A 12,479-nucleotide genomic window follows, 5' to 3' on the forward strand; every position below is an offset into this window, starting at 1 on the left:
TCTTTGGATTTGAGACTTTAGTCTTTGCAACTTTACAGATCTTCTTTATGCACCAAGAGCTTGTAACACTCCAAAGAGAAAGGAAAAATTGAAATTGCATCATATGACCCCTTTAAATTCTGAATTTTGTAAGCCTTGATTGTTGAGATATTATGTGTTTGCAAAACCCCAGAGTATCTGTCTTATGCATTACTGTTATGTGCCATTTTTCTTATTTACATTATGTACAGTTCCTCCAATGCTGTTTTATACACTGAACAAAATTATAAATGCAACACTTTTGTTTTTGCCCCCATTTTTCATGAGCTGAACTCAAAGATCTAAGACTTTTTCTATGTACACAAAAGGCCTATTTCTCTCAAATATTGTTCACAAATCTGTCTAAATCTGTGTTAGTGAGCACTTCTCCTTTGCCGAGATAATCCATACATGTGATAATCCTAAATGTGCTTTAGGCTGGTCACAATAAAAGGCCACTCTAAAATGTGCAGTTTTACCACACAGCACAATGCCACAGATGTCGCAAGTTTTGTGGGAGCACATTTTAGAGTGGCCTTTTATTGTGACCAGCCTAAAGCACATTTAGGATTATCACATGTATGGATTATCTCGGCAAAGGAGAAGTGCTCACTAACACAGATTTAGACAGATTTGTGAACAATATTTGAGAGAAATAGGCCTTTTGTGTACATAGAAAAGTTCAAGTTCAGAGTTCAGCTCATGAAAAATGGGGGCAAAAACAAAAGTGTTGCGTTTATAATTTTGTTCAGTGTAGTTGCATGTAGTAGAGATACAATCATACAGCATTTTATTACATCAGTTGGATGAGTATCTGGTACACTAAGAGCAGTCCTCATGATGAGTTAGCTCGTTTAATGGGGCTTCCAAGAGCTCTTGATGTGGAGGAGGAGCATCCCCAGCAGAACATCATAATGACAGTAAAGCTGAATCATGAGGGACGCTTGAGGGAGACAATAAACAGACCCTGTAGCCTTTTATTTGTGTTGATTCCTCTTTACACATACACACATAGACAGGCAGCAAGCGAGCAGTGAACAACAACAAAAAACAGTGGCAATTCTGAGCTGAAGTGTGTTTTTTCATTGGTTTTTATCTCAGAATGCAGTTTTCAAGCTTGATATTCATTAACGTTTCACTTTATATAACATGAAACACAGAATGCCTTCTGGAAAGATTTGATACAAATACAGAAAGATAACAACATTCCTGTTTCTAGTCTTGATCTATTGGAAACAAGTGAATAGACTGTCATATTCTGCAATGACGTGTCCAAATGAATGAACATTGCAAGGAAAGGTCCTGTGTCTTAAGGGATATGACCTTTTGATGAATAGCATTTTGCATGTGTCTCTGGAGGACAAACTCAAAAAATCTACAGATTGTACCGCAGGACGTGAACAGAAATGTTAAAACACATCCTACTGTAAATTAACAATGTCGTCTTTTGATACGTGGAGTCAACATGAATTCAAATTGATTATTACATGTTCACAGCGCACGTTTCGTAATATTAATCAATAGCCAAACAACTGTTTAGGCTATATTTTAGCAGTTGTTTCAGTTCAGGTATATGGAACACCCACTTTTCATGATTCTATCAATTTATGATGGATTAAGTCCCAACTTTGTATTTTGTAAAATAGGATGTGAATGCCTTTTTAGGTTTAGATTAAGTGCTTAAACCTGGTACCAAATTGGTTATATTATAAAGCCAAGCAGAAGACATTTATGTTTAAGGCTAAGACCCTTTTGTGCACACCTTCAAAGCTCTTAGCTGCCTGTACACTCTTAAAAATAAAGGTGCTTCACGATGCCATAGAAGAACCTTTTTGTCTAAATGGTTCCATAAAGAACCTTTAACATCTGAAGAACCTTTCTGTTTCACAAAAGGTAGATTCTTCAGATTACAAAAAGGTAAGAAAGAGATGGTTCTTTAAAGAACCTATGACTGAATGGTTATTTGTGGACCCAAAAATGGTTCTTCTATGGCATCGCTTGAAGAACCTTTTGAAGCACCTTTATTTTTAAGAGTGTAGATAGCGCAGTAAAAAATGGAGACAATTCTTTTTGTAAGGAACAATAGAAATATACCCATCAGCTAAAACAATGTTACAACCTAGTTTGCTTTTTTTAATTCAATGCACCCTAAAAGATTGAGTGTCCTGCAAAAACCATGTCATCTCTTGTGAAAGGAAGACCACATTAGAGCAGTGTTTTTTTTTCAATCTCTAAATGACCTAAGATGCTAAAGTCTTTATTGGCAATTTTCCTTTTCCCTTGAGCAAAAGGCTGTCCATACAGTTTATGTCATATAATCAGCTTAAATGACAATATAGGCACTTCTAAATGTGCTCATGAGCTCAAATCGGTCTTAGAAATAAAGCTCTGCATTTTCTTGCTGTGAGCAGCCTGTAAATTGGATTTTAATGAAGCTCTATCCATCTCTTATGAGCAGCAAAGGGTCTTGTTAACCTTTTTGTAATATGGTTCAGCATTCTGGTAGCAAAATCACGATGATAGCCAAGCATTAAATTAATATTAGTAGTTTTTCAATAATAGCTTTAATTGAACTTTATAAAAAAATAACATAGATGGCTATGTTTGTGTAAAGGGTGTAAAATGTGTGTACCTCAGCTGAGATTACAAATACATTTCCATTTTTCAATTTAAAGATGTCATTATCTATCTCTCAGTTATATGCCTTGCAGTGCTGTAATATTATGATTTACCTTCTTCAGTAGATGCGTATGCTACATATTTCATCAGGTGTGCATGTCTCATCCAGAGCATAGCATCGCTCATTTCTACACCAACTGAGCATACAAAAAAGAAAAGCAGACATCATTCAGATGTCATCTAAAAAGCTTCCATGCTGAGAATGAGATCTCTGGTGTACATTTATAACTGAGCATGTGCAATGTTTGTTTGTTTTCCATTCCAGCTGGGATACATGTACCAAAATATTATGATATAAAAAATAATGGTACAAAAAACTGATATTCATATATTGACTAAAAATCACCTTCACACAGGTTGCTTAAGAATGGCTATACTAAATCCATAAATTTTATCGGAGTGTCTATGTACACTAAGTGCAATTAGTCCTCCATGTTGGCAAAGGCTATTTAGACTACTCTGGTTGAGCCAGACAAAATTACAAAAGAAAACCATTTGGCAACAGGAGCATACTGTGGATACTTGATTTAGCTTTTAACGTGACAGGACCACAATAGGAGTTTGAATTTCCAATCCCATTCTTCTCTCTTTTTCTATCATATATAGAAAATAGTGGAAATAGCATGCCTAACATGCCTTAATAGGCATTAAAATCGGATGTGGTGTTAAGTATACACTAAATAATATGTTGTTATTGCATAATGTTTTATAATGCACTAGAAGTGCAAATAGTATATTCCACTATTTGCGCTCTAACATTATTTACATGGAAATTACTACTATTTTCACATGGCCTCAGCCATATTTAAAGCATTTTCTTGTGGAATTGTAAGTATATTACAAGTTTCATTCAGAAATCAAAAACATGTTCTTCATAGAAGAGGTACATTCAAATCATTGGATGTATGACATGCATCTTTTGAATATTTTTGAATAAATGAGCAGTAGCTACTGTTTGTACTATAAGAAGCAAAAATTTTCTCGTCTATTTGGCAGGTTCGTGTTGTATGTCCTTGGTTAATATGAGCCAATCAGATCTAGCCAATGGAACGGAGGACACGGTCTATGATGGAAGTCAAGAGACCAGCCTGGGAAATGACAGCATGAACACTTACAAACCAGCTTTTGTGGAGGACATCACCAAGCACCTGAGTGTCCAAATATCTCTCATCTTAGCGTATTCACTCATAATCCTGCTAGGACTTGTGGGTAACACCCTGGTCATTTACATGATCATTCTGTACAGAAACATGCGCACGGTCACCAACTACTTCATTGCGAACCTGGCCTTGGCTGACCTGATGGTGGACACGGTGTGTTTGCCTTTCACACTAGTTTACACTTTGTTGGACGAATGGAAATTTGGAGCAGTGATGTGTCATATGGTGCCTTACGGCCAAGCTCTCAGCATCCACGTGTCCATTCTCACCCTAACGGTCATTGCTCTAGAGCGCTACAGATGTATCGTCTTCCATCTTGGCCAGCGCCTCAATAGGTGCACCAGCTTCATCATCATCGGCCTGACCTGGGCGCTCGCCGCCATACTGGCCGGCCCGCTGGCTATTTTCCGAGAGTATCGCCACGAGGAAATCCCATACATTGACTTGCGGATCGCAGTTTGCTCCGAGAAATGGCCCAATGGCACCAATCGGGATGCCATCATCTACAGTTTATCAGTGCTTCTCCTGCAGTATGTGGTCCCTCTGGTGATCATCAGCTATGCTTACGTGTGCATCTGGATCAAACTGAAGAACCACGTCAGCCCTTCCAACCGCAGCGATGGCATCGGCCGCCGGAGGAAGACCACGAAGATGCTGGCGCTGGTGGTCGTGGTCTTCGCTGTATGCTGGCTTCCCTTCCACGTGTTTCAGCTGGCTAGCGATCTCGACTTGATTCTCAAGTTCAAAGAATATAAACTCATTTACACCTTGTTTCACATTGTGGCGATGTGCTCGACTTTTGTCAACCCATTGCTCTATGGCTGGATGAACCAGAATTACAGGAATGGCTTTCTCATGTTCTTCCGCTGTGAACACAAACCAGACTCCATCTATCCTGATGGGTCCTTCAGGACTCGATCTTTGAGAGGTATGATTGTGAACGGGCACAATGATGGTCACCCTGCAACTGCTGTCTAATCATGAAAACAGAGTCTTCCTCTGTCTGGAGGAGCCTGCTTAATGCACAGTACATACGTTAAGGTACAATGGAGCTAAAGGCGTATAATAATAAGATAATAATCTGGGTAAGATAATAAATAGATGGGTGACTTTTCCCTTTGTTGACATGACATGGTTTGGTAATCACCATGTTTATAATGAAACAATTATATAATAAAGTATTATATTTATTGATACTGCTGTAAGGCCAGCCATATTAAATTATAAGGATCTCCTTTAAATATTTTTTTAATGAATATATTAAACTGACAATACATTTATTGAGCAAAAATAGATTTTATTTATCAAAACAAACAGAAAATAGTACAAACTTTGCTGAAGTGATTGTTTTGAACAAGTATGAACTTAGTTAAATGCAAAATATATTATTAGTAGTATTTGTAACAGTACTGGGTGTCTTTTGCCCCATGCTGGTGAGCCTTTTACCCCAAGTGGGTATGATTTTTAAACAAAAATAATTTCTTTATTTATTTTCCCTCAAAATGTGTTGCTCCATAAATGTTCAATAAAAACTGATTTTTTTCTGCAATCATACACTCTGGGAGTAGCGAAAAGCAGATTTTCCTTATGGTGTGCCTTTAGCCCATTTGTACCCCACACTGTCTAGTCATTTAGCTTTTCGCATCAATGAAAATCAAACAGTAGTAGGCTACACTGTTGTCTAATGACTTAATTTTGTGCAAGTTTAATTCCACAAGTGGTGTACATTTATCATCATACAAGCTTGTGCAAAACTCTTATTGATAATGTCAGGAGACAGCCTGGATGCTGCTGATAGGCTTTCAGCTCTGGAAACATTTTAGAGGCAATCATCTAAGCTGTAAATAACATGTGATTGATACTATTAGGATTTGGAGAAAGCTATTGGTTAGCATTCCCATACATCTTTATGGCATTTGCTTGGTTGGCGGAGGACCCACTGGGAAGTACATGATTTAATATCTGCAATCTCCAAGAACTTTTTGAGTCAATCACCTGAGCCATAAATATCATGTGACTAATCACTCTGGGGCCATATGAAATTATCTCATGACAACTTTGATTGCCGGATAACGCCACAAGTGCACACACAATCCCATATACCCTTCACTAGTGACTATTTTAAGCTGTTACGTAAAGTCTGTTTCATGCTTTAAGAGCACTTCAGAAGAGAATCTTGCACTGGTGAAATATTAGTGATATTTCAGTGATGTGTATGTTGGTTTTTAATGTTGTCAGTGTACACAGCAAATGTTAAATTGCCATTGATTTGTAGAAATCTGGTGCCAAAGCTAACCAGCTCAACCTTGATCATGGTTTAAAATATGTTCATACATTGCATTGTGGGATACAGTATCCACACAGTGTGCTCTGTTGTATTTTGCACATTTTGGCAGATGTAGTTCTGGGTGTTAATGCACTATCATACAGGAAATTTGCATTAAATTATATGACTTGGATGAATTTGATTTTGTGATTTGTCAAAAATATTAATGTCTGGCAAGTGTTGGTTTGTGTACATTTGCATAGGGCCAATAATCAAGTAAATAAATTGCTTTATGCTACTGATTGTATTTATACTGTAAGGTGTAAGGATTATAATGTACTTTGTATGCAAAAAATAATGTAATCTATGGAATCATGTTATTGTATAATTTATTGGAATATTTAATATCTATGTTGTGGTGGCAGTAAGATGAAATAAAAGATAGGATGTATGAGAAAATTAAAATGCAATGGAGGGAGGGAGGTAGAAAGGAAAATAAAACTATACATCTGCATATAGTTTTTATCTGTTCGGTGAAGATTTCTTTTTCGTTCAAAGTAGAAAGACCCTTACTTGCCCAAATATCGAAGACACGGTTTGAAAGGGACAGGGGAAATACGTGATTATTTTATAAATCGAGACTTTGTGCAAACCAAATTGTTTCCTGAATTGAAGCCAAATCTTAATAGTATTAATAACTACTGGATTGCTCGAAATAATGTGTACCTCAAGAGGAAGCCGAGAACAAATATTAGAAAGTAAGGAATGAGAAGAAGATATCTCTATGTGTAGCCAGGGCATCGAAAGTTTGGAAGTGCTAAACCCCCTTCAGATTTGGGAAGCTGGAGAACTGATTGTCTTATACAGCTGGCTTGGTACTCCAAAGGAACCCATTCAACTGCTGGTCTAAATTAGTAAAAAAAAAAAAAAAAAAAAAAGGCAGTGACACTTTCTGAAGGAAGGAAATACCATGTCGCTTTGTTATTACACCTCTAGCATTCCTCAGACCTCATAACAGACCTGAGACATCTTTCAATGAAATGAATGTTTGTTTCAGTAAAAAACTTTCTTTTCTTTTTTTTTTAATCAATGCGTGGATTGGTGCCATCTGGTGGGAGAAATAAAGAAGATCATATGTAAATAATACTGTGGTCTAAGGCTCAAGGCTTACATACATTTTTAAAAATAAAAACTTTTTTTAAAAACCTAACACAGTACACTTTTTAACAGATTGAATATTTTGTAAGTGAACTCTGGATTATTGACTTTTTAATTATGAAAATGTGTGTAAATGAAATATTGATATATTATTACTTACAACAGATAAAAAACAACTATGTTAAATTTCAACCCCTAAAAATGCAAGCCCTGAAAATACAAGACATAAAAATGGAAGCACTGTTAATGCAATGCATTATTTTTTTTTTCAGTTAGTGCAATTCAACATGCTTTTTGTTTCAAAGACATTTGTCATTAATTTACTTCCATAGTCCAGATAGCCAGAGTAGCTCGCAGCCACGTTGGTAAAAATAACAACAACATCGGGCTAGCTGGTCGTGGTTGCAGTGCATTTGCGGGCTGTTTTGAACGTGCTGTAAAACTGGGACATTTCCGCGGACAGCTCTAGTCGGGTACAGGACCCGAAACAACCGGAACTGTCCCCGGAAAACGGGGATGTCTGATCACCCTAGTACAGACTCTGTTAAAAGGTTTTTTATGCATTACGCATACAGAACGTATGTCTTTTGATTATAACTGACGTTAAGTTTATGTAACATGAATATGAATAATATTATGGTTATAGCGGGCTACATGTAACTCAACGGAGGCTGCAGGCCTGGAGCAGGCAGATATACGGTCAGGTTCCTGATGCGTCCAGTAGGGGAGGAGGATAGTCGGCCAAATCTTTCATCGATGTTCAAAACTTTTTTTTTGTGAATTGAAATATTATGGAAGCCCGTTTCCGCCACTGAATAAAAAAATATAATTCTGTAAGTCATAATAATGAGAAACTTTCTAAAAAATTTGACTTAGCCTAATCCAAAAAAAAAGACTTACTCGACGCATGCGCAACGCAAGAGTGACAGCACGCTAGCGCCATCTGTTGGTCAAAGCCATGCAGGAACACCGCTAACATTGCATGTGATGCATGAAAGGGACAGCTAATAAAACTAATAAATCATCGAAATACACATCTATAAATTAAGTTTATATGTGTAATGGCTTTCATTTCTTCATAAAATGCCTGGATTTCTTAACTGAAATATTGGTCTGGAATGTTTGAAGCCATAACTATCTAGCAGAGTAACTATTACACAAAAGACTACATACAGATAATTGATCTGAAATCGTTATTTAAGCTGTCACTCTTGCGTTGCGCATGCGTCGAGTAAGTCTTTTTTTGTTGTTGTTGATTAGGCTAGGGTTAGGGTTAGGGTTAGGGTTAGATCATTATTACGAGAAAGTTTCTCATTATTACGAGAAAGTTTCTCAATATAACGAGATACTAAGTCATAATTTTGAGAAAGTTTCTCATTATTATGACTTACAGAATTATATTTTTTTATTCAGTGGCGGAAACGGGCTTCCATCAAATATAAACGTTACAGTAAGATATCAGATAGACAGTTTAACGATCTGCTCTACGGATTAACATATCTGTAGATATTCACTGTTGGTCTACATACATAGCCTACAGGAGACAATTGAATTGCAATTGAATTAGTGTTTTTGATAAATTAATAACACACATTTATTAACATTACACATTAAATTTGTGAATTAAAAAATGTATAATACACATATTTGGATCAAATGGACAATTATCTACTGTAGCCTAATTATATTCACTACAGTTTTCATATATAGATATGTTTTGGAATATCTATAGCCATTGAGGTGTAAAAAAAAGTCTAAACCTTCAGATTTTGATAAAACATTTAAAGATAGGTCTCTCATTAGCCAAATGTTTAATTTCTTTAGAATTTTATTTTATGGGCCAACTGGATACCTTGAAACGGATTGATTTTAATATGAAGATACAATACTTGATCAATAAAAATAACAGAGGAGATAATGGATCTCCTTGTTTGACACCTCTATATTAAATCTACAGTCGTGGTCAGAATTGTTAGTATACCCTTGTAAATATGATCACAAAAAGCTGTGAAAATAATCTGCATTGTTTATCCATTTGATCTTTCATTAAAAAAAATCTAAGCTTTAACTGAAGTAAAAAAAAAAAGAAACATTGTGAAATAAATAATGAATAATAAATAAATAACAATAAATAATAAATAAATAATTTTCTCTAATACACAATGGCCACAATTATTGGTACCCTTAGAAATTCTTAAGAGTAAAATATCTCTTAATTATATTACCATTCATTCACATTAACAATTTTTAGCACACCAGATTATGAACATGAAATTATCCACCCATTGCTTCCTGTTTCACAGGAATATAAATATGAGGGAAACAGAGTCCAAATTCCTTTAATCATCATCACAATGAGTAAAACAAAAAAATATAGTCCTAATGTGCAGCTACAGATACTTGAGCTTCACAAATTAGAAAGTGGCAGAGCATTGACAATTTCCATTTCCACCATCAGGGCAATAATTAAGAATTTCCAATCAACTAAAGATGTTATAAATCTGCCTGGAAGAGGACGTGTGTCTATATCGTCCTAATGCACGCTGAGGAGGAGAGTTTGAGTGGATAAAGATTCTCCAAGGACCACAGCTGCAGAATTGCAGAGATTAGAAAAAAATCAAACAGCACCTACACCACATGTTGTTTGGGAGGGTTTCAAGTAAAAAAAATCAAGAAAAGAAAATACTCTCATCCAAAAACAAACTCCAGCATATTCAGTTGTCAGACACGACTGGAACTTCAAACAGGACTAGTTTCTATGGTCAGATAAAACTAAAAACTGAGGGTTTTTTTAGCAGCAAACACTCAAGATAGGTTAGGTGCACACAGGGATAAAAAGTACCCCATGTGTATAATGAAATATACTGCTGTATCTTTAATGTTGTTGGGTGTATTTTTCTGCCAGAGGTCCTTGTTTAGATGCATCATGGCATACTAACAGATAAAAAATTAAAAACTGTCCGACTACGCTAGAAATCTAATAATGGGCCAAGGTTGTATCTTACAACCGGACAATAATCCAAAAACAAACCTTAAAAACAACACAAAAATGGGTCACTGAGCACAAAACCAAGCTTCTGCTCTGGCCATCCCAGTCCTCTGAGCTGAACCCTAGAGAAGATGAGTGTGCTGAACTGAAGAGGAGAAGCTGGGAATCTGAAGGGTCTGGAGAGACTCTGGATGAAGGAATGGTCTCTGATCTCTTGTCAGGTGCTCTCTAACCTCATCAGGCATTATAGGAGAAAACTCTGTTATCTGAGCAAAAGGAGGATGCAAAAAGTATTGAATAAAAGGGCACCATTAATTATGGCCAACGTGCATTAGAATAAAACATGTATTTCATAATGAGATTTCCACTCATTTTAAATTCTTATTCTTCAAAGAAATGTTAGATTTTTGTAGATTTTTAAATAAAAGATCAAAATGATTAACAATGCAGATTTATTTCCACAGCCTTCTTTGATCATATTTACCAAGGGTGCCAATAATTCTGACCACGACTGTAGGAGTGTAGTGGTCCCACAGGGTCATTTAACAGAGCTATTGCGATCATTAGATCATGTTCGAACGGCACGGATAAAGTTGTTGCCAAAACCAAAGAAATCAAGAACTTCAAATAAAAAATTGTGACCTACAGTATCGAATGCTTTATAATAATCTATCAATCAAGACAATCAAATCTAATGTTAATCGAATATTATGCCAATACATCAACCACATTGACAAAACCCATAAATATGTAACGCTTAACGTGGCTTAACGTACCTAAACTCCGACCGGGGAAAATTTAATTTCTGTCAAATTTTACTCGTAATAAACACTAACTACTGTCAAAAGAACGAGCTCTTCTTATTCAGCGTATAGCTATAACTTATAATATCACGTATTATAATATCTCCCCCACTGAAGTCCATTATAAGGAAACAGCTTAACGTGGACGCATCGACGAACTGAGAACAATGTAATTTGGTAATAAGCATGAAAGTAAAGACAGGTACAGGTTTCTCCTGTCTCAGCTCATTATCTCTAATGATCCGCCCTCGCGCAGAGCGCTATATGGTAATGAGCTATGGGAAGCCAAACGACCCAAATGTGGGACGAAACGGCGCAGTATTCAAGTGTTCGCGACCAACTCGACAGCGCAGAGAGGACGTGTTTACTAGCGCCACCGAGCTGACAGCGCGGCGCGGATCAGTTACAAAAGCTCAGCGCTAACATTACTCTTCTTCTTCTTCATGTTTTAAGGCAGGTGGAATCCAACGTTAAGGTGCATTACCGCCACCTACTGTGCGAACATTACTCTCCGAACACTTGAATACCACGCCGTTTCGTCCCACATTTGGGTTGTTTGGCTTCCCATAATGAGCTACGCGAGCCACGCCGCGCATGCGCACAGGGTCAACGCCCCCAAACAACGGGACAACAACGCGTTCATTGTCATGTTTACTGATTTCTCTGCGCTTTTGGATCATAACACGTTAAGCTGTTTCCTTATAATGGAGTTCTATGGGGGAGAACGCTTAATGTGATATTATTCACTTTATCTGTGGAGTAAGGGCTCGTTCTTTTGACAGTAGTTAGTGTTTATTACAAGTAAGGTTCGACAGAAATTTGGGTTTCCCTGGTCGTTGTTTACGTTCGTTAAGCCACATTAAGCGTTTTTCAAGTTTCATTTTTGGCACGGGCGAACCGGGCAGCCTCCCGGCGCGGCATTTTTTCATGATACATGGGGGGCGGCACGAGCAGTTAAAAAAAAATAAAAATCCTCTGCGCCGCCGCCGCGAAGTGGTTTTCTATTATCTATCATATCACTGTGTGGGGAATTGGGAAATTGGCGCCCCTGCTTGCTGAGAAGGTGCCGTGCACAGAAGCTGTGTGAGAAGGAGAAAGGGGAGCGGAGCGCGGGGGACAGTTCACCTCTGGGTCTCTCCCAAATGGAACGGACAAGGGGGGGTCCACTGTAGAGCAATACTCTAATGGAATTGGTGGGCTAAAGTCAGTCACACCTCGACTTTCTTCCAAATAACGCACATTTCATTCATAATATTATAAATACAGGCCTATAGTTCCTGCACATTTTTGTTTTTCTGAATTGTATGAAATGGCTAATAAAAATAGGTAATACAAAACGATTATGTGGTCACCAAGGTGAATTGGTTTAGTCTTGACTTCTGGTCGTGAGTGACAGTGTTGGGGGG

The 12,479-nt window shown here is 37.2% G+C and overlaps 1 protein-coding gene across 1 annotated transcript in view; it reads left to right on the forward strand.

Annotated features, from left to right (window-relative positions):
- Nucleotides 1-4,835, forward strand: part of npy7r (neuropeptide Y receptor Y7) — a 6,226-nt gene extending 1,391 nt beyond the window's left edge. The window contains exon 2 of the mRNA XM_016241650.1: nucleotides 3,694-4,835. Coding sequence (XP_016097136.1) covers nucleotides 3,705-4,835 — 1,131 coding nt within the window. The 5' untranslated portion in view covers nucleotides 3,694-3,704. The remainder of the gene's footprint in view (nucleotides 1-3,693) is intronic.
- The last annotated feature ends 7,644 nt before the right edge of the window (nucleotides 4,836-12,479 follow it).

Source organism: Sinocyclocheilus grahami, unplaced genomic scaffold (genome assembly GCF_001515645.1).
Source record: "Sinocyclocheilus grahami isolate Dianchi unplaced genomic scaffold, SAMN03320097.WGS_v1.1 scaffold630.1, whole genome shotgun sequence".
Lineage (NCBI taxonomy): Eukaryota > Metazoa > Chordata > Actinopteri > Cypriniformes > Cyprinidae > Sinocyclocheilus > Sinocyclocheilus grahami.